This window comes from Leiobunum rupestre, chromosome 3 (assembly GCF_980474605.1).
Source record: "Leiobunum rupestre chromosome 3, qqLeiRupe1.1.hap1, whole genome shotgun sequence".
In the NCBI taxonomy this organism is placed as follows: Eukaryota; Metazoa; Arthropoda; class Arachnida; order Opiliones; family Sclerosomatidae; genus Leiobunum; species Leiobunum rupestre.
The window spans coordinates 53714668-53736564 of record NC_143386.1 but is presented as its reverse complement, the minus strand read 5'-3'; the positions used below and the strand labels follow the sequence as shown (position 1 = coordinate 53736564).

General features: G+C 34.3%; 2 protein-coding genes across 5 annotated transcripts; one reads left to right on the top strand and one right to left on the bottom strand.

Annotated features, from left to right (window-relative positions):
- Positions 1-237: 237 nt before the first annotated feature.
- On the bottom strand, positions 238-7123 carry LOC149952599 (uncharacterized). The gene is made up of 3 exons (XM_090169779.1): positions 7013-7123; positions 4482-4557; positions 238-534 (listed from the first exon to the last, which is right to left on the bottom strand). Exons 1-3 carry the CDS (start codon positions 7060-7062, stop codon positions 238-240), a joined length of 423 nt encoding a protein of 140 aa, XP_090025905.1. The 5' UTR covers positions 7063-7123.
- Positions 7124-7757: 634 nt separating this feature from the next.
- LOC149952598 (N-fatty-acyl-amino acid synthase/hydrolase PM20D1.2-like) lies at positions 7758-19959 on the top strand. Of its 4 annotated transcripts, none has more exons than XM_090168641.1 (16): positions 7758-7851; positions 8443-8650; positions 9571-9648; positions 9732-9873; positions 10200-10318; positions 10383-10519; positions 11241-11336; positions 11411-11497; positions 12185-12321; positions 12865-12984; positions 14919-14994; positions 15068-15129; positions 17078-17156; positions 18285-18356; positions 18415-18580; positions 19495-19959. In XM_090168641.1, the coding sequence occupies exons 2-16, from the start codon at positions 8635-8637 to the stop codon at positions 19683-19685; spliced, it is 1578 nt and encodes a 525-aa protein (XP_090024767.1). In that variant the 5' UTR covers positions 7758-7851; positions 8443-8634; the 3' UTR covers positions 19686-19959. The 4 variants fall into 4 exon arrangements, with proteins under 4 accessions (XP_090024767.1, XP_090024769.1, XP_090024766.1 ...); XM_090168640.1 differs by lacking the exon at positions 7758-7851 and adding an exon at positions 9284-9320 and having other exon boundaries at positions 8624-8650; XM_090168643.1 differs by lacking the exons at positions 9571-9648; positions 9732-9873 and having other exon boundaries at positions 10232-10318.
- Positions 19960-21897: the final 1938 nt, after the last annotated feature.

Genomic DNA, 21897 nt, shown 5'->3' with positions numbered 1-21897 from the left:
GTCGCCACTTTTAAAGGGAGATAAGCGTTTCCGGCCCATCCCTGTGTATACTTTAATTATTACATAATGTTGTTAGGCCCCGTGGCATTTAGCCCACTTAAATAGTTCGAAAATGGTTAAGAATTATGTACGCTAACTATAAACTTCAAATTGATATTATCCATAGTTTTAATGTTTAATTTAGACAAGTTTATTTTATTGATTAATAAAGAAAACCTTTTAGAAATTCAACTGTTTTTACCTTTTGTTGATGTCTTCTATCCTTTTTTGAGAATTGATTCGATGAATTATGTAAAATAAAGGAAAAGAAAGGTAATTTCCACTCGAGATGTATGTGTTAATTTTTCCCCTTTCTTTGAGAGCAATAATAGAGGCATATTTGTAGAGCACGTCACCAATCATTAGAACTTCATTTCGTTCAGAAATTTTATAATAGAGTTCTACGTCCAATAGGTCTATTACGTCTAAATACGTCTTGCTTTCACTATTCTCAATAATTTCAAGAACTTGCTTGTAGGATAATTCTGAAAAGGCCTGTAAAGTGCACAGAAAGGAAAATTACCTAGTCAATCATTAGATTAAAGAAAAAACAATAAATATGAAGTACAAACGCTAAATGGTTGTTCACAAATTAGGTATTATAAAAATTTCCATTCTCGATTTTCCTCAACCGAATTTCTTGCGTACGGCAATTTGTGTAACCCCTTGAGTGCGATTTCGTTTAATGGTTGCCAGCTAACATACCAAATGAGTGAATCCTTGCAACATTGACATTAAAATTACAATGTTTACTCTTATATCTAGAAAATGAATTACTAATTTGATACAAAAGATAATTGATAAAAAGGTTTCCGCTACACTGGGTAACATTTAACTTACCTCTTATTACATACTATAGTTCTTGGCCAATAGAATTTATTTCTATGCTAAAAACGTCAAACCAAAATGAAGTATATTACGAAATATTTTCTGTAAATTTTGATTCTGGAACTTGGGCAATTACATTTCCGAACGAATTTCGTCTACCTTGTCAATCAAATAAAAATATACTTAAAAAAAACGACGCGTGTTCTATAAATTCGGACCTTTCACAACCCTTTTTCGTTTTCCGCTTCGTTAGGACACGGAAGTTATCTATATCGTTATGTGTGTGAACTTTCTTTTTAATAGGTGGGGTAGTTTCTGAGAATCAGCGTTACAGACATAACGCCATTTGAGTCGCTAGTGAAGGAGCTACGCTCCAACAATGAAAGTGAATATTCGGTAAATTTCCAAACACACTGTACAACTGCAAAAACAACTTAATTACAACATGTTCTAACTCACCCTGTAAACAAATTACAAAGTGGCACATTTTATTCATCCTATATATTAACTACGAGTAATAATTTAATCAACCAGTACTCTAAACCACTCATTTATTACTTTATGGATGTAATACTTCTTTAGTTATTTGTTACTTTTGGCCATACGACGTTTACCGCAAAATAGTCTCACACTTATTTGTTACTTTTGGCCATACGACGTTTCCCGCAAAATAGTGCCACACTTGTTTGTTACTTTTGGTCATACGTTGAAAGTGTCACGCTTATATGTTAGTACATGTATACATGAAACCAATACAAAGAAATCCATATAGGATTGTGTGTAAGACCTGTTCTAAGGGGAACGATCTCCTAGCTATTGTGTAGTTTACAAGCTTTCCTCCAGAGGGCGAAAGAGCATTCGTTCTTATTTGAACGAAATAAAATATCATGAACACACCGTTCTCTGTTACATACCTTTAGAACGCTATTGTTCAATTTTGAACAGACTGTTCTAAGTTGAACATCTTCGGAACGACTTTTTTAACAGTGTACAATTGTTTACGCACTGTACAACAGTCTATTCGTAGCATATTCGTAGAACCAAGGTCATAACAGTATACAAAAGTATTCATAGTATAGTAAAAATCAGTTTGATCTCTTAGCAATACAGAACAGACAGACTAATCGTTCATGGTGAATTTGACTACAAAACATATAATCAAAATAAGTATATGAAAGCTGCCGGGGGCAAAACAAATTTTAACTTTCGTCTCAGACTAAAAACATGCTAATTATAAATTTGAATGTTAGTAAGTACCAACTTAGAAGTTAACACCTCGGGGTGGCGCTAGCAACATCAGTTGGATGTTTCTTATCTATACTATATTCATAAGTGTCTTCTGTCTTGCGTCTGTTTCGCTATAGACGTCCGAGCCGTTCAACCCATAAGACCGCCAAATTTATCAAGCTATTCTTATGGCGCAAACGCAGCGAGTCGCGCTATTATCATCGATTTCCAATTAAGTTAATTAATTAAATCATGTATTTTCGCCCCTGGAAAGGTGCTGTGAGTCCTGCAACCTACGGGATTTTAGTTCTAGCTCGGACGACATAGGCCTTGGAGTGAAAAATATAAAAAAAACACTTTAAATAGCCAGACATTCCAACAGTATTTTTGACTCGAAGGCCTATGTGGTCCGAGTTTTGCACATTTTTTTGCTCGAAGATCTATCGGTCATTAACAAAGTTAATGGAACTTGCTTATTATGTGTGAAATAAAGTCGGATTACAAGTTGTTTCTTTTCTCAAACTGGGTTCAATACGCGCTACAATATGGTCGTAACCGTTACAATTACTTTTGGTCGGTTATGACATTAACATACCATTCACTCTAACATTTGAACTCACGGGGCTAGTGAGTTCAGTGGGACAGTAAAGTTCGCAAGAAACTAATCGGGGTCGAGAGACTTATAAAGACTACGCCCATCGGTGGGATACCAAAGGATGTATGACCACCTCATTTGACCTCATGAGCCCCTTAAATCAACTCCCTCCCTAAATGCATGGGATAAGTCGAGATTGCCGTCTACGCGGCGCTCGCTACCTGATAGAAAGAATCAAGCATGTCGAGAAACGTTACTTTTGAAAGAATTTCGAAATAAGGATCTTCAAATGATTTTACATTAAAATGACTCAATACGTCACTTTTAAAATCAATTGAAACCATCTTTATGTACACATCCATTATGAGATTATCATTGTTATTATTCTAGATTTAAAACTCGTTTCTCTCAAATAAAAGTAATTAGATTCACTTGATTCTTGTTCTAAGGTAGCGCATTGCGCCTGCCTTTCCTATCACGTTAAAGTATTTCGTCTAATATAGGCCGCGTTCAGTGACGCTCAACGGAGGGGAAATGCTTAATTAACCGTTGATCTCCGTTTGCAATCATAACGCCACTTCTGTTGAACGCTTTTTTACGATTGTTGTAGATTTTATAAAATATCGTCTGTCGTGTCGTCTGCAACTAGCCTTCCCACGTGCTGTGACGTCACGATTGCGTTTATCAATGAAATAATCGGCTCTTCCAGCCACTTATTTCGTTGACTCTCCGTTTGCAAACGTGACATCAATCCCGGAAGTGAAAAAATTCTTACATTAGCGAATGCGCATTCAACGGTCCAACCGTTTGCTGTTACTGAACGCGGCGCCAGGAAATTTCGAAAATTGCGCTGTTGCTAGTACAGCCAAGCCAGACGAGTATATTTGGTCCGAGTAAATGACGTATAACAATATTATTAATTAATGTGTAATCGATATATATCGCGGGCAGTTACCGCCATAGCAATGGAGGTTTCTGCACTGGTGTTGTAATACCGTCTGTTAAATTTGTACGTTACTAGCTCGCGCTCAATATATGTTGCTATTTCATACAGCGCCGGCCCTAACCCTTGGTCAGGGTAGAGCGAGTTTGTTTTTTGATTGATGCCACGCCGCCCCGCGCCTCTCAAAAGGAATTTTGGCGCCCCTTTCCACCTGGCCGCTGTCCTGGCGCCTAGAGCGACCGCTCCGCTTGCTCTACCCTAGGGCCGGCGCTGATTTCATAATCCGACCCGAAATAAGTGCGCGCGCCGTACCCAATAACCTGCCCGTGGATGTTTGTGGGTTTCTAGCCCACGCCTGAAATATCCCGCGCGCGTAACACCGTATGCTAAAATACGCTTGTTTCAATGAATTAGTGAACCTGCCCGTGCCCGCTTTTATTTTGTCCGATAGAGAGTCTAAACCAATACATCCTCTTTCAAAGCTCAATTACATTTCGATAATAATCCCAAAATATATTAATACATACCGCGCAAAGTGTGTTTTTCGACTTTGGAAAGTATCTGATTAAAGGGATTTTGAGCCTATTACTAGAGCTCGGCGTTTGGATAAGAATTAATCACTTTATTTACTTTTATCCAAAACACACATTTATCCACAAATTATCCGAAAAATCTATTATTTTTACATGTTAAATTGCTTTTTAGTCTGGATAATATCCACGAATAAACAGTTAATCGTAATTTTTATGGTTAATTGAAATTTTAGCGGTTAATTTATCTGTTTCGCCGAGCTCTACCTATTACAATGGAATATTTAATGTTAAATTGGAAATATTTGGAGAGACTTACATGCGCAGCGGCTTGGTGAAACATTTCTATCTCGGGACCTTTTCCAAACATATTCGGATGTGTATTGACGTCGAATCTATAAAAAAGGATGCGCATATCAAATACGTGGAATTATTATAAATTATTATTTCTTTCTCAAACAGTTGAAAAAGTAAAATAATAGTGAATCCCACACGAATTGATTTTTCACACAATCTCATTTCAATTTTTGAGATTGCGCCCAAAATTTAATCAATGTTGATTTTTGATCCCACCCATGGTCCGGTTTGTCTTGCCAATAGCTCTGCCACCAATAGGGTTAGTAAGGTGAATGTTACATAAATTAATAAGATGTTTAATAGACCTAATATCCTAATATTAATTTAGGCGAAAGCTCTCCATGGTTATAAGGGTGATTGTTACTCCAATCGGCTAGAAAGGTCCAACCCCTACGATTGTATAATTTTCGCGATCAGGCGTTCAAAACCTGAGTAGCTAGGGTGGCTTCATTTCGGTGATTTTAAAATCTTAAATTTCCATTATTCTTGGTAAGTTTTTCCATTAGAAGTTTTTAATGTGCGCTCTAAGAACAAAGTGTGTAAATGGTGGGAAAATATGAGCGGTTGCATTCCTAGTCGAACACTTTCGAATATTGTAGTGTACAGTCTGGGATAATCGTTCAGACTGAAATTGACGTCTGCAATCTTATAAACAAACCTCGCCTTTAGCTCCAAACTTTTCCCACCCTTGAAATTCTAAATTTTATTAGCTCCAAGAAAGTAATTAATAGCGTTGATTTGTAAAATTGACGCTCCACACAATTTTGTATTACAGTCATTTCGGGTTTATTTTATAGTTAGAAGTTCGAAAGAAATAGTAGTAATATTTCAATAGTTTGGCCGATCGATAACAGGAACAACCACTCGAGCTCCGATATGCTGATCTAGATTAATAGCTATAAGTCCATTTTGAATATCTATTTGAAAACGAGCACTTAATTTAGTGGGAGAATGGGAGTACTTAGCAAGCGTGTATTTTTTCTAACGTTAGCTTAGTGAAAATAATCAGGGTTTGTTTCGTTTTTTGGAATTTACTTAAAGGTCGACTGCAATTGCGAATTCCAATTAGGAACCCCGCCAGATTGTAATCTTTGATTCCGCGGCATTGAAGTAATTTCAAGTATTGTGAATGGAAGTCGAACCTTACCTAATATTGAAATTCGTCTACCTAAGAGATTCAGTTTCAATACCATTTTGGCCCACAATGTTGAATACAACATATTGCATTCAAAGTTGAATGAAAAGGTGGACTCTCATTGGTCAATGTAGGGAGACTTTGCACACTTAAGTGTTCAGATAATAATAATAATAATCAGCTAGGCTTATCACTAAGGCGCCACCTTAGGCCTAAGTCATCAAGCGAATTTTAAGGCCATTAATTCAGGTGGCCGAGTTACAATGCGTAGGAGGGTGGTGGCCAGCCCTTCATGCCACGCCAAGCCAACAGATACCTACACTAACTATTAACGTTAACTTCAACAAGTTTTTATGGAAGGGGAAACAACAACAACTTCTTTCAAGAGTGCGCTTAAGGGGAAACCATATGATTGTGATGAATAATGTCAATTTTGGAACCATTTTGTGGTTGTATGGTCTAGGGTAGAACCGTTCAGAGTAATATTTTGAATAACTTAAGTTCCCTTTTAATAGTATCCTTAACTAGGCAAACCAGCTCAAAAACTCAAATTTATCAAATGTTTAGAATGGCTTAATATAAATGAATGGGGTTTGTTTTGTTATGTTTAATACCTATTTATTTAAAATCTGTTAAAGGTAAAATTCCAATACGTACATTTAATGTTTTTATAAAAATTATTTTATATTGAGATTTCAAATCACATTTTCCCCCGATGTTTATATCGCCCAATAAATAAGGTTCTTACACTCTCTTAACAAGTTTAAACTAATTTCATTAAATTAACTTTGGGGTGGAGGTATGAAATAATTAAAATTTGATACTCGGTACTGTTCAGGACATTATCAATAATCAATCGGCACAGTAAAGTCTCTATCAAGCTAAGGGAAAAAAAATTTCTAGCTTGAAAAAGTTACCAAATCTAGCGGGTTTTAACTTACTTAACATTGAGTTTCCCTTTAGCAAGTTAATGTACACGATAATTGATGTATTGTTCTTAATGGACAGGGGAATTGAGAAAGTGTTTCAATTGATATTTTATTGTAATCAAATTAATGTTTGGTTGTGATTGACATACTGTTCCTATTATACTGGGTGGTTTAGAAACGACAATTTTCCTCCCATGACACCTTAGGTTGTTATGAAAATGTACAAGGTGATTGAAAAAAAATTCAAGTTTAACTTTAATATGGAAGATAAACTTAAAACATCGGGGATTGTGTTTATTTTACTCTGCCCCAAAACGTTCCGCCACGACTAACCTTTTAAGACCCGCTTAAAGATAATCATCCTTAGTAGACAATATATGAATTTCAACAATATGATGCGAAAATTGAAAATTGAAAAACTGAACTTACTTAGATAACGCTTTGGCTAATATGCTAATAGCCATATCACTGGACGGCATTGAGGAATGTCCCGGTGTAACATCAACAGATAATTTGGCAGTTAAAAAACCATTTTCTGTTTACTCCAATGCTACCAAATATACAAAGAATTACTTAAAAAACTAGAATTAAAATAAACTTTAGAAAGTCGTTATGTATGAACCTATACGCATTAAAAAAAAACAATATTCGATTTTATGACATCTTAAAATGAAAATCTTATAGGCCACTACCCGAGGCACCACCCTAGGCTCAATTCATCTGGTGACAATTAATGCCATTAATACCTAATAAGGTAGGTAGCGTTAACCTCAACAAGTTTTATTGGGAAACCGAAGAACTCAGGGCAAAACCCCTTTAATTAGTGAAGTGATATCTAACGGAAGGAGTAGTTCCGAGTATTCACCCAGTGCCACAAACCAAGGTCCCAACCAACTTCTTTTGCTGCGAGTCAAAATAACTAACCTCTCCGACACCCCACCATTATTCAAATGACCTCAAATTCCAAGTGATACACATGTAACCATGAGAATTTTTCGGTCTGTTCAAAAAATTAGTTGAAGGATATAACACGCAATTTACATAGATACTTGGTTGCTCCATATAAAAGAATAAAAAATTTCTTACAATCCAACTGGTTTATCAACACCTGGCAGGATCCCACCGCGGATAATATAAAGTCCTTCATCCAGTAAGTAAAGTAGTTTGACTCCTCGTTTCTTTAAAGTTTAGAAATATGTCCAGCTCCGGCCTCTCCTGAAATCTATTCAATGGAAACCAATTGATGGGGTATTTCAGATTAATACAAGGTATTTAGAATTGCTGTGAGTGGGCATGTTTTTCAGAAACTGCAAGAGATAGAGTTGCGAAATTTTCAGGGTATATTTTTAGTGAAGGATCGCTTTAAATCCTAAATTTCAGAAAAATCGGAAAAAATTTCGGGTTTTTGTAAAATAAAATAATTTTTCACCGGTAGGTGCTAGAAAAAACGTTTCAATGAAAAAGTTGTATAGTGCTGCCGAAAATGTTCCAATAAATGGGTTTCATTGGAAAAGATGGGCCTTTCAACCATCAAAACATTCACATGTGGTGTGACGATAATCCTCATCAACAACTCCGACTGAATGTCTGGGCGGGTTCGAATAAAATGTTCAATTAAATCATTCAGATATTTCTCTCATTTACGTACAAAAATGCGAAGGCTATAATCCCAAACGCAAACCCCTAAAATGTATTAAATTTTAAAGTACATTTTGAGTATAATATATTTATTTTAATACGAAAAATAGAAATGCGTTTTAATTACATGAAGTAACTTTTTGGTTTGATTATACATGTATTATACATTTTATGTATATCTAATTACTCATTTAAAAATAGCATTACATTTTTATGTACAGGATGAGGGCATGGAGAGTATCAACTCGGTTTTAAATTCAGTGAATAACATACGTGGAAAGATTCCTCCACCAATTTCGATTAAGGAAGTAGAGGACACGAAACTGATATACAATATCCTTAAACCTTATGCAAATCTGACTAATGAATGACATGCTGATAACAGTACGTCTTCGTTAATTATTTACCGAATTATGGATGCGGTTAAAGGTAAGTAATATTCTATTACATTTACGCTTAGGAGGGTTGTAAACCTACGTGGGCAAACCTCCGGATAAAAAAAGACATGTTTCTAAAAAGGTTATTCGAAATCAAAATGCTTATAAGTGGCTCTCGATATACCAACCATCCAAAACTTGTGTAAGTAGTGTAGCCAGAAATTGGGTAATGTTAAGAATGGGCCCCACGAAGAGGGGCGCCATAGCCGCAAATTGTATTTGACTTCAAACTCATTTTACTTCTAAAAGCACATTCATGTACTTTCGCCACTTGTTATTAAAGTTTCTCGCCTCACGGATAAAAAACAATTGATAGTTTAATGAAAACAATTTGGTTCAAGGAAGAATATTGTTTGCCAGATTTAAGGCTGTGTCCGGATTTTGGGTAGTTTTTTGGGAGCCCATATCTCTGAAACTAAGCACTTTAGGACCCATGTTTATCAGTAATTTTTACTCATAGAGACCCATAGAAGGCATAAAGAAAGTTTCGGTACTCTTATCCGTAACACCCTGTATAAATATACCACGGAATTTTCTATAATCGCCTTTTTTTTAATATTCATCCATTCGGTTAAAAATATTACATTTTATTAATTTTTTTAATAATACTTTTTTTATTCATTAGTTATTTTCAGAGGTAAAATTAGGAAACAAAAACTACAGTACGTTTCAGCTTATTTTTCAGCTTTGGATATTCTTAAATAAAGTACATCAATATCAAATAAAATATTTGTTGTAAAGAGTTAAAAGTGTAATTTTTTCTATGTTGTAGAAATAACATTCATGAAAAGTCAATTAATTTAAATATTTTAATTAAATACTTAGCGAGCATTGATATATTATTCTTAAAAACTTATTTTTTTAAAAAGTATGGCTTTATTTGTTAAGGTGGCTTAATTTTACTTTTAACAGAAGTTTCAAAAATAATGATCCATCAAAGCTATGAATGTGAAACAGACACCACGGTAGGTCAACCTTCCAATGAAATATGTAAAACATACACTTTTAACTGATGTTTAATAACCATATATTTCCACTTTTATGCATTTTAACTCGCATTATTTTTTATAAAGCCACAAGAGTAAGCGAAGGTAAAAGCAATTCTCGCGGTAAATTCCCATCCAATAGAATCCGCTTGGAGCCTGTGAAGGTTCTTGTTTCATTTCTTTGGCGTTGCTGGCTACTTCTCTTGAAAGATCTTTTTACAAAATTCGGGTAACGGTAAAGATTACTCGAAACCTTCATATTTTTCTATTTTTACCTTATATTATTTATCTGTAAGTTTTGTCCTTCGACGTGGCATTAACCAACAATTTTAAAGATAATTAATTAATCTGAAGATAAGAGTTTCTGACTGCTTATATTATTTGGAAAAAATATCCCGCAAACTACTTTCAAACAAACGCCGATTTCTACATGATCAAAATGAGACCAAAAAATGCTATTGCAATTCTGAGTATTCTGCTTTGCTTAAGTGATGCTTTTGCAACGCCAACGAACTTTAAATTAGTCGAAAGCGATACTGATAGTGACTTTTCTAGCCAAGACACTGAACTCCTGAAACGTCTTGCAGAAAGTATCAAGATTCAAACTATTTCATGGGAAGATGACCGATACAATGTCAACGAGTTTCAACGATTCAGAGATTTCATAATCAAAAGTTTGTTTATTTTAAGACAATTCAATTAAAATAATAATATTCTTGATTGTAATTTCATTTGCAGCGTTTCCATTGGTTCATTCATCCGACTTTATTTCTTACGAAATTGTCAATGATTATAGTTTTCTTTACACAATCAAAGGAAGGAATCAGGGTTTGCAACCGTACATGCTGACTGCGCATATCGATGTCGTTCCTGTGGTAATTTTAATTTTTGAAAAGAAATATTTTACCTGCCAACCAAAGTAAATATACCATTGGAATTTTTATCAAGTACCTTTTCAGACTTTAAATGTTTATTTCCTCTCGTATAATTTTATTTTTGGTTAAATATGCTTGACACAATATTAGACCGGGAAATTATTATTATTCCAATTTAAGATGCTCTTTAAACAGAAAAAAAGCATACATGCGCCCAATTATAAGATTGCACTCACTATTACGGAAAAAAAATGCAAAGCTTAAATAAATTATGTCAAAAGAGTTCAAATAATTTAACTGTATAATTTTTGCAATGATTTTCATTTAAATGACAATCGAAAATTGTAAATTGCAGTAAAGTCTCTTTAAACTCCAATGAATACAATTTGTGTCCGCCAATATTGTTTGAAACAAAGATCCGAATATTTCACGAAGAATATTTTGTTGAAGGACTGTGTAAGAGACTGAACATTAGCCAACGATTCTAATAAAGCTCTCATATTTATAGTTTTTAACATGTCGACATGCTTCTGATATTCTGTACCAGCTGTGTTTTACGAAAAAACTTTGTTAAAAATAAAATGTGCAACTAATTAACCGGATGGTACACTTCGAGCATTCCTCTTGTTAGCACAATTTTATCTATTTACCCTTTTTTGTGGTTTCACATAACCGAGTTCTTGAATTTTTATTTCAATTAATAGCTTAATTTGAAATTTAGGACGAATCAGGGTGGTCCGTACCACCGTTTGCGGGAATAATCAAGGACAATGTCCTCTACGGCAGAGGAACTCTCGACGACAAAGGAAACCTTATGGTAGAGCAGCTAACATTTCTAACTACTATTTATGGTATTAGTTCGTTAACGTTATCTTTAATTTCTACGAGTAGGGTATTTTAGAAGCACTGGAAGATATTCTTAGGAGAGGTATTCAGCCGGAAAGAGGGTTCTATGTTGGGTTTGGTCACGATGAAGAGGTAATTTTTGTCAACCTTATTTTTATTTAATTTTTGAAACTATTTTTAAGCATTTCTTACTTTAAATTAAATTAACCCAAATCTGACCAGATTTGTTTGACCTTAATGTGGTCCTACAATTTTTTTGTGAAATAGCTTTATGGAAAAAGGTATCTTTAGTTTTAGTTTAAAAATGAAATATTAATTAGTAAATGATATAGAAGTATTTTTCTAAATATAATCTAGTTAATGATAGAAATATTTTTATAAGATGATGTAGTAAATGATATAAATATATTTTTTAAATACTTCCGTTAGATATCAATATCTTAGCAGACCCATAATTCGATTTTAGAAACATTTCCCAATTCACGGACTTAGTATAAATCAATAAATTATTGCATCGAAATTAACACTGACAAAGAAAATGGTCAATCTGCATTATACGAACTAAATCCAAAAATGGTTGGTAAACAATATTTTTAAAATGAACTTAGATTTTTTATCGGGAACTTGAATAAAAGGGTTGAAAATATATATATTTACATTTTAAAATTGTCCAACTTGTAAATAGTCATCGACCTTAGATTAAGCGCGTTGGAGATGCATCTCTAGAATCGTGGTAACGTATGTTTTAATGAATAAAAGTATGAAAATGACTTATTATATTTATCTGAAATACCCCATCAATTGGTTTCCATTGAATAGATTTCAGGAGAGGCCGGAGCTGGACATATTTCGAAACTTTTAAAGCAACGAGGAGTCAAACTACTTTACTTACTGGACGAAGGACTTTATATTATGCGCGGTGGGATCCTGCCAGGTGTTGATAAACCAGTTGGATTGTAAGAAATTTTTTATTCTTTTATATGGAGCAACCAAGTATCTATGTATATTGCGTGTTATATCCTTCAACTAATTTTTTGAACAGACCGAAAAATTCTCATGATTACATGTGTATCACTTGAAATTTGAGGTCATTTGAATAAAAGTGGGGTGGCGGAGAGGTTTGTTATTTTGACTCGCAGCAAACGAAGTTGGTTGTGACCTTGGTTTGTGGCACTGGGTGAATACTCGGAACTACTCCTTCCGTGTTCAGTTCGTTAGATATCTCTTCACTAGTTAAAGGGGTTTTGCCCTTAGTTCTTCGGTTTCCCAATAAAACTTGTTGAGGTTAACGCTACCTACCTTATTAGGTACTAATGGCATTAACTGTCGCCAGATGAATTGAGCCTAAGGTGGTGCCTCGGGTAGTGGCCTATATGATTGTTATTTTAAGCTGTAATAAAATCGAATATTTTTATCAATGCGTATAGATTCATACACAACGACTTTCTAAACATTATTTTTATTCTAGTTTGTTAAGGTGTTCTTTGTATACTTCGCAGAATTGGAGTAACAGAAAAGGGTTTTTTAACTGCAAAATTATCCGTTGATGCTACACCGGGACATTCCTCAATGCCGTCCAGTGATATGGCTATTAGCATATTAGCCAAAGCGTTATCTAAGTAAGTTCAGTTATTTATTAATTTTCGCATTCTACTAAGAATGATTATCTTTAAGAGTGTCTTAAAAGGTTTGACGTTTTGGGGCAGAGTAAAATAAACAAGATGCCGTGAACACATACCCGGATGCTTTAAGAATATGTTCCATAATAAAGTAAGCCGGCCACCCGAATTATTGGCTTTAAAAGTCGCTTGATGACTTAGGCCTAAGGTGGTGCCTCGGGTATTAGCCTAGCTGATTATTATTATTATTATTATTATTATTAAAGTAACACTGGAATTAACTCTCAATCACCTTGTACATTTTTATAACAACCGAAGATGAAATTGGACGAAAATAATCGTTTATTCAACACCCAGTATATTAGGAACAGTATCTCAATCACAACCGAACAGTAACTTTATCACAATGAAATATCAACTGAAACACTTTCTCAATCCCCCTGTCCGTTAAGAACAATATATCTATTACCGTGTACATTTACTGTTAAAGGGAAACTCTTTGAATGTTAAGTAAGATGAAAATAGTTTTCAAGCTAGAAAATAATTTTCCCTTGACTTTATGCTTTACAGACCTTACTGTAAAGAATGGTTATTTTATAACAGAGGTTAATAATGTCCGGAACAGAACCGAATATCAAATTTTAATTCTTTCATATCCCCACCGCAAAGTTAATTTTATTAAATTTCTTTTAACATAGTAAGGAGTGTTCAAAGCTTGAAGAGAGTGTTAGAACCTTATTTATTTGGCGATATAAACATCGGGGAAGAATGTGATTTGAAATCCCAATATAATATAATTTTTATAAAAAAAATTAAAAGTACATATTGGAATGTTACCTTTAACAGATTTTAAGTAAATAGCTATTTAACACAACAAAACCAACACCAGCCATTGTCATAAAAAGTTGTACTTAACATATGTTAAATTGTTGTTTTTGAGCTGGTTTGTCTAGTTAATGATATTATTAAAAGGGAACTTAGGTTGTTCAAAATATTACTCTGAACAGATTTGAGATATCATATCGAAATTTTTGTTTGAAAAATTGAACGGTTCTACCATAGTCCATACAGCCAGAAAAGGGTTCCAAAACTGACATTATTAATCACAGTCATATGGTTCCCCTTATATGCACTCTTAAAAGACGTTGTTGAGATCTGAACACTTAAGTGTGCAAAGTCTCCCCACATTGACTAGTGATAGATAACCTTTTCATTCAATTTTGAACGCAATAATTTGTATTCAACATTGTGGGCCAAATTGAAATTGAAATTCTTAGGTAGACAAATTTCAATATTAGGTTCGATTTCAAGTTTTTTGAGTTTGAACGGTAATCCCCGACTGTACACTACAATATTAGAAAGTGTTCGACTATGAAAGCAACGGCTCATATTTGCACACCATTTAAATTATTTGTTCCTAGAGCGCACACTATAACAACCTTATATGAATGCTTACTAATGAAAGCACATCCGTCAATTAAGATTAATTGAAATGTAAGATTTGTAAATCACCGAAATGAAGCCACCCAATCTATTCAGGTTTGAAGGCATTCTCGCGAAAACATTTTTTACCGATTGAAGTAACAATCACCCTATAACCTTGGATAGTTTTAGATCACTTTAATAAGGATATTAGGGCTATGAAATATCCTATTAATTTATGTAACATTCACCTTACTAACCTTATTGGTGGCAGAGCTATCGGCCAGACAAACGGGACCATTGGTGAAATTAAAAGTCAACATTGACTAAGTTTAGGGGCCAACGTCCAAAATTGAAATAACGGCCGGGAAAGCAAGACATATCCTATGGGATTGTGTGTAAACAATCAATTCGTGTTGGATTCCCTTTTATTTTACCTTTTCAACCTTTTGAGAAAGAAATAATAATTAATAATAATTCCAAGTATTTGATTTGCGCGTACTTTTTTACAGATTCGACGTCAATACACATCCGAATATGTTTGGAAAAGGTCCCGAGATTGAAATGTTTCGCCAAGCTGCTCCCCATGTAAGTATCTCTTCAGGGACGCTCATTTTTACCAAATAATTCCAATTTAACATTAAATATTCCATTGTAATAGGCTCAAAGTCCCTTTAATCAGATATATCCAGATGTCGAAAAACATTTGTCGCAGTTTGCGCGGTTTGTATAAATTAATTTTTGAATTATTGTATAAATATATTTGAGCTTTGAAAGAGGATGCATTGGTTCTGAAACAAGTTTTGTCAGAAATTCATGTGTGTACACCGGGAAAGTTTAAAGAAATCAGTCCCGATTTGACACAAACACTTGAATAAGAGTACACAATATTAATTAATTTGTTCTTTTTAACAATATCATTACGTAATTTTATATAAAACTACCTTAGTTTCGTGAAGAACATTACAAATCGTAAAATAACTTTTAAATCTATTAGCGGCGGCGGTCAGCCAATGAATTTGAAAATTCGGTTGATGTTTTACTTTCGAGGTGTCTTCAATTGCGTTTGCGGAACTGTGACAATGGAGCCTTCAGGCTTGGTGCAGAGACGTTATGGTTTTTAGCGATTCAGATTTAGCGAGCTGTTTATTTTGCGATCCTCGCAATCGAAATCGCGGTGCAGAGACGTTTTAGCGATTCCTGTTAATCGGCGACGATCAATAATTTTCTTACTCTAATTTTATTATAAGGTTTTAGAATTTTGAAAGTTTCATCCGTTATTTAAAAAAAAAATAAATATATATATTTATATTTATATAAAATAGGCTCGTAAGGCAGCACATCAGTTTTTGAAGAATGAGAGGTTATCCAAAATCATTTTTAAAGCAATAAAATAGTGCAGGAAAATTAGTTTCTTCTGATTATATAATTTTATTACTCTTATTATTTATTAGATTGGTTGCATTTATCCCACAGTTAAATGGTTTTGTTATTTTTAAAATATGGTTTGTACATCTATAAAATAACGAATGAAAATAAGTTTAATTACTATTATGAGTCAAGATTTTCTGAAAAGAATTCTCTGTTAGAAAATGTACCATATAATTTGGTTTTTGATAAAATATTAATTTCAAATTTTAGCTGATAGCAATTAAAATTTAGATAGTTACAAAATAAATCAATCAATAAATTAAATAAAGGAGCAATTTAACGAGTTTGCAAAAATTGGTAACTGTCTAAAGCAATTTCAAGCTAAATATCCTATATTGATCACACGTAAAGCAATGGTCCTGCTTTTGATATAAGTTGTTGTTCTACCTATTTATCTGGCATTTAATTAGCCTAGTCAAGGTTTAAATTGTACTGACACACTCTTTTAAGGTAATACATCAAATGGGCTCGGTAAGTTATTGATGTATGCCAAATAAACCTAAATATCCCAATATATCTTTTATCGCAACTCCTAGTCTACCTGAGGAATGGTTTCTTCTGGGTAGATGGAAACTGTTTGAATCGGTATAAACGCTGGTTGATAGCTAAAGATCTGTGATACACTGCACTAATTCACCATGTAATTACTGACTCATTAGTTAAAAACCCACTGCATACACAGCAAATAAAGATCTATAAATAAAACAAGGCTTAGAATACACCCAAAGTAGTAATGGATAAGATTACCTATTATAATTTATTCTTCTCTGTAAATTTGCTAAGAGTGGCTGGCTTATTTTAGTGTTTCGTAAATCGTGATCGCTCTGACAATAATTTGACATAAACATTTTTCGGAAAGCGATATTGAGCTAGAAACTCAAATTTTAATAATTGAAAAGTTTCTGACCTATCATGTTGTATTATTGATCTTATTAGAGTAGGTAACAAGCGTTTACTTCTCAATTTATTTCCCGAGCTCTTTGTGTACCACAATCTGCCATTGCGAGCTTTTCGGCGGCTACCGACTGCCCTAGAACTCTCGCAAAATTAACAGAACGCTTTCCGGTTATTTTTGCGATCGAGATGTCTCTGCACACCTATATGGCGCGAAGTCGCGTTTTTCCGAAACCACTCCCCCTTTCTGTTAATTAAGCGAGGAATCGCTATTTTGAGATTCTTAAAAACGTCTCTGCACCGGGTAATTCCGAATTTTATCCGAATGTTTTTTTTTCATTGACAGGCTATTTGAGCAAAGTCCGTTATCTAACGCAATGATCAGGACGACAACAGCTTTAACTATGATAAGAGGAGGAATTAAAGTAATTAAACTTTTTCTTTGTCAAAGACATTAATATGACATAATATTTTAACATTAAAAAAAGGTTTACAAAAACCGTATGCACTCGATATACACTATCGACTAATATTATCATCTCAAACACTTTTATGTAACAAATTGGCAAGCCAAAATATACCTCTCCTCGGAAGAATTTATAATTTTCAATGAAGCGTAACATAAACCCGTGGTTCTGTGGTAGAACGCTCCACCTGTCGTGCACGAGGGCTCGGGTTCGGATACCGCACTATACTAACGCCAATTGAAAAAAAAATGTATGCTACACCCAATGACAAAAAGAGGGCTCTTTTGGAAAAAGCTTTTCCCTAATTCCAAGAAACTGCGAACGCAGTTATTACACTTGGCCCCGAAAATGCGTACGCGTCGCAGCCCAGACAGACAGACACGGTGATTGTAAAACTCCTCCTAGGTGACATAGTCCCCTCGGAGAGGTAAAAAGGTAAGAAAGCTATAACATGTACCTATTTGAAGTGAAAGCTTTTTGTGGTACTTCTTCTGCTGAAACTTAATTATCAGTCTCGTCAATCTCCGGTGATACCCACCGGTACGATATGCTAAGGAGGTTTCTTGCGAGAAGAGGCTGTAGACTTCGCATCAAAGACCAAAACAATCTCGAAATATTTTCTTTTTACAATATACAACAAATTTATCAAATCATGAATAGTAAAATTGTTTCATTTACCTTAAAGCAAGTGTCGGCTCTAGTGTAGTTGCGGTCTCGCTCGACAGCTGTCGCCACCGTGCAAATTTAAACAAGTTGATTAGGCACATTACAAAGAATAATTTACCTATATGGCGTGGCCCAAAAGCATGCTTTTAGGTCATTGGGTATTCATAATCACGTATCAGAAAATACTATTTGTAATCACGTGCTCAGTCGACCTAGCTTGGATTGGCATTTCGGCAAACACGTAATTGTCGACTTGAAAATAAACGATAAAACGTTTTTGAATGTCGATACTAGGTGGAAGCACCTTCCCAGCAATCTGAGCAACCATAGCCATCTTCGATACATAGACCCAATCAAAAATAACGTAGGCAATGATAGAGCCGACACTTGCTTTAAATCACAATGGTTTTCTTTTCTCAGGATAATGTGTTACCAAGTAATGCCTATGCTTTAATAAACCATAGAGTTCACCCTGCACAGTCAGTATCAGAAGTAAGCGACTTTTTCAGTGCTTTCAATTTATTCTACATTATGTTTTCTGCTTTAAAAGGTTCTAGAATTCGATAGATCTCTAATAAATGATAGCAGAGTTACCATCGAAACTATACGAGCGAACGAAGCTCCTCCGATATCACCACACAATGAATCTTCATTCGGGTTTCAAACCATCAAGAACACCATTTTACAATTAGTTCCGGATATAGCGGTCCTTCCTGGTAAATTCCTTATCCATGTTTCTTATTTATTATAAAGCGTATCTACCCGGCATTAATATTTAACTTGAACTAAGCGAGCTTGGAAAACAAATAAAATAGCAGGTTAATCGGTACAGAATCATCTGACGTGATAACTTCCGCAATTTTTAAGCTATTTGGCTGAAATGTTACATGTTGATCTATCACTTATTATTTTTATTGAAATGATCTGCTCTGTTAAACATTGAATATTCCATACGCAACAACTGATTTAAATTCTAAGGCGTCAAATAGAGAGAGAGAAACTAAAAAATTCTGGTTCGATATAATAGTTGTATGGCAGTTAATAATAAATTTTAGTTTAAAATAACGGTCATAAGCTCTGAAAATTTATAAACAATCAAATTTTAAATTCACAATATCAGTTAAACACAATAAACTATAATTGTTTTTATTAGAGAATAACCATACGGGGCTGTCCAATAATTATAAGAAATTTTAACAAAAAAGGGTCACCTTCCTCCTAAAAAATGAAATGATAAAACCAAGTTGGCACTCAAATTGGTTTTTATTTTGCGTAACATATTAATTTGTCACTTTAAAAACAAACTAATATAAAGGTGAAATCTACAACGTTGGCAGTTTGTCCTTAGAAAATGTCGAGGGGTCGGGCATTTACCAAAATCCCGTACACTTTGTCTAAAATCGCAAAATCTTTAAACTCTTTCTAAGGTAAATTAACATTGAAATCCCAAAATCACTTCAAAAAGTAATGATAAAATCGACAAAATCTCTACGAAATCCCAAAATCCCGTACAAAATAATGGCAAGTGTTTGACCCCTCGGAAAATGTTTATTTATGTACTATTTAATGTATAGATAATTGCTTTTGTTTTTCGATTGAGGGTAAATTGGTAATTTGATTTATTTTTCAGCGTGTATGGTTGGTAATACCGACACTAGGTGGTATCTCGATCTGACAGATTCTCTGTACCGATTTTCCGTTTTCGATTTGGATAAGAGCGAATCTGATCTCATTCACGGCAATGACGAGAAAATATCATTGGAATCGTACAAAAGAATAGTTAATTTCTACTTTCGTCTTATGAACAATTCTAATTCTTAAATTTAATAGATAAAATTTACAACAAAATGGTATAATTACACCAATATTTAAATAAAGTCTTGGAGTAGCGACTGGAACTTCATGAAGTGCCAGTCGTGATTCCAAGACTTTTTTGATTTATTAGATTTTAACCATGGTAACCAATTTTTTTTTATATAATACTCTAATGAAAGATTTAAAAATTGAATGCTGATAAACATAAGTAAATAAACTCCAAATTTATTCTGTAATTTTTATGTTGCAATAAATAGAAACTTCCCATCATTCCGATTAATGCGATTGTTTCTTTAGCGCACCCATTGGATTGTACATTTTATTGTTTTTTAAATTGTTTCTTTAGAACGCGACACGATAGATTTTAAAATTAACAGTCTATTAGGATAATAATGTGCTCTTCATTTAATTATACAACGGTTAATCTGTATTTTGAATAGTAAAAAAAAATAATAATAATAATTTAAAAACTAAGCTAACATGTATTCCCGTAAAAAAATGAAAATTTCCTGTAACAAGTAGAATTATTTTTTTGGACTTTCGGGATGATGTTTCGCTCTTTCAAATGTTTAGTTGTCCATAGACGAACAGTCCTGGTCAATAGATTCCGGCCGTTTTCAATTGGCCTCCTTTTTGATTCTGTTTAAGAAAGAGGGATGATTGTGGCCATTTCGGAAAGAATTAGCCAACGAAAATAAGATTGTGGTTGCAACGGGCTGCTCAATGCGCTAGACGATGATCCCCAATTAACGCTCCATCTTCTCTACAACGACGAATTAGAGCACCATCACTAAGTTCACTTCCAGCGCTTAATTGTTTGGGTTGGACGGTTAGGAAATCAATTGGTTGGTCGAGTGTTTGTGTCTCTAAATCGCAAAGGCCAGAACTATTTGCGTTTTTAACAGAACGAGCTTGCAGTTGCAATGGACGACTTTTACGGAAAGACGCCGAATTTGGTTTAAGCAAGATGGCGGAGAATAGAATGAATTTATAAAAAAAACAAGTTACCTCACAGATGGATCGGAAGAAATAGTCGAATGCTAAAGCCTGCAAGGGCTGCCGATGTGACACCGCTAGACTTTTTCTGTATTAATTTATCAAAGATAGGGCTTAAGCAACTTCTACTGAAACGAAAGCCGAACTTCGCCGGATAATTTTAATTTCTAGACAAGAAGAAACACCAGAAAGTGCGTTGCAGCCGATGGGGTGTGTTTGAAATAAATTATTGTATTAAATAAAACCCCAGTACAGTTTTTGAACCTGCGAAATATTCTGAGAAGGTAGCATTTACATTTTATTAAAACTAGCACAGGTAAACCTTATTTGGAGGTTTCCGTCGATTTCGATGATACGTGAAAGAGTGCATATCCTTGCTATCTCTTTCTCGGATCAAAGAAGTTTAATTTGGCTTTCCCAGCTTGTGAATTTTTTGCGTAGCGTTTTTTCGAGAAAAATTAGCTTTTTTTTCATCGAACCAAAAGGTATTCGTAGGTTTCAGATGATTTTCCACAAACTCTAAAGTGACAAAATTGATCTAGCACCTAGTGGTGAAAATGTGTTTTTTTTCTAAGAGTGCGAAAATATTTCCAGAAAACAATGAAATTTTACCCATGTATTTACTTAAAGGAGAACTGTCACCACCCTAAAGTTGGTTAAAAACCATTTAAATGGATAGAGGACGTCCGAAAATGGTTATACAAAAAATTTCATATTAATATTTCCAGTATTTGATTTATTATAATCAACCAAATTTCGTGTTTTCTCCCCCCCCCCCCCCCCCCGACTCGAGAATCTCAGAACCGCTTGGTTGAACCTACCTGCAACGCCATCTCGTGAACGACATTTTTTTTCTCCGGTTTTATCGTTTTTCGGTCGGAACTGTCGTCTGCTACGACATTGTCCTTGGATTTCTAACCTAGTTATATTGGTAGATTGTAGTTAATCGTGTTTTTAATATGCCTTACACGCCGCCCTTTCTCAAATTTTTGCCGCTTCATTCTTTTGGCGCTGGACGTAGGTTCAACCGCGATTTCGGAAATTTTTGGAGCCGATTGATGTAGGTTGCGGAAAAAGTAGCGTAACTTTTAAAATACTATTCCAATAACTATAAAATTTCAGAGATATAATTATTAATATATTTTCTATCTTTCTGTTAAAAAACCTCGTAAATTTTGGTTTGGTCCCCTTAGGGTGGTTCGTGAGTCGAGCCAGTTCTTAG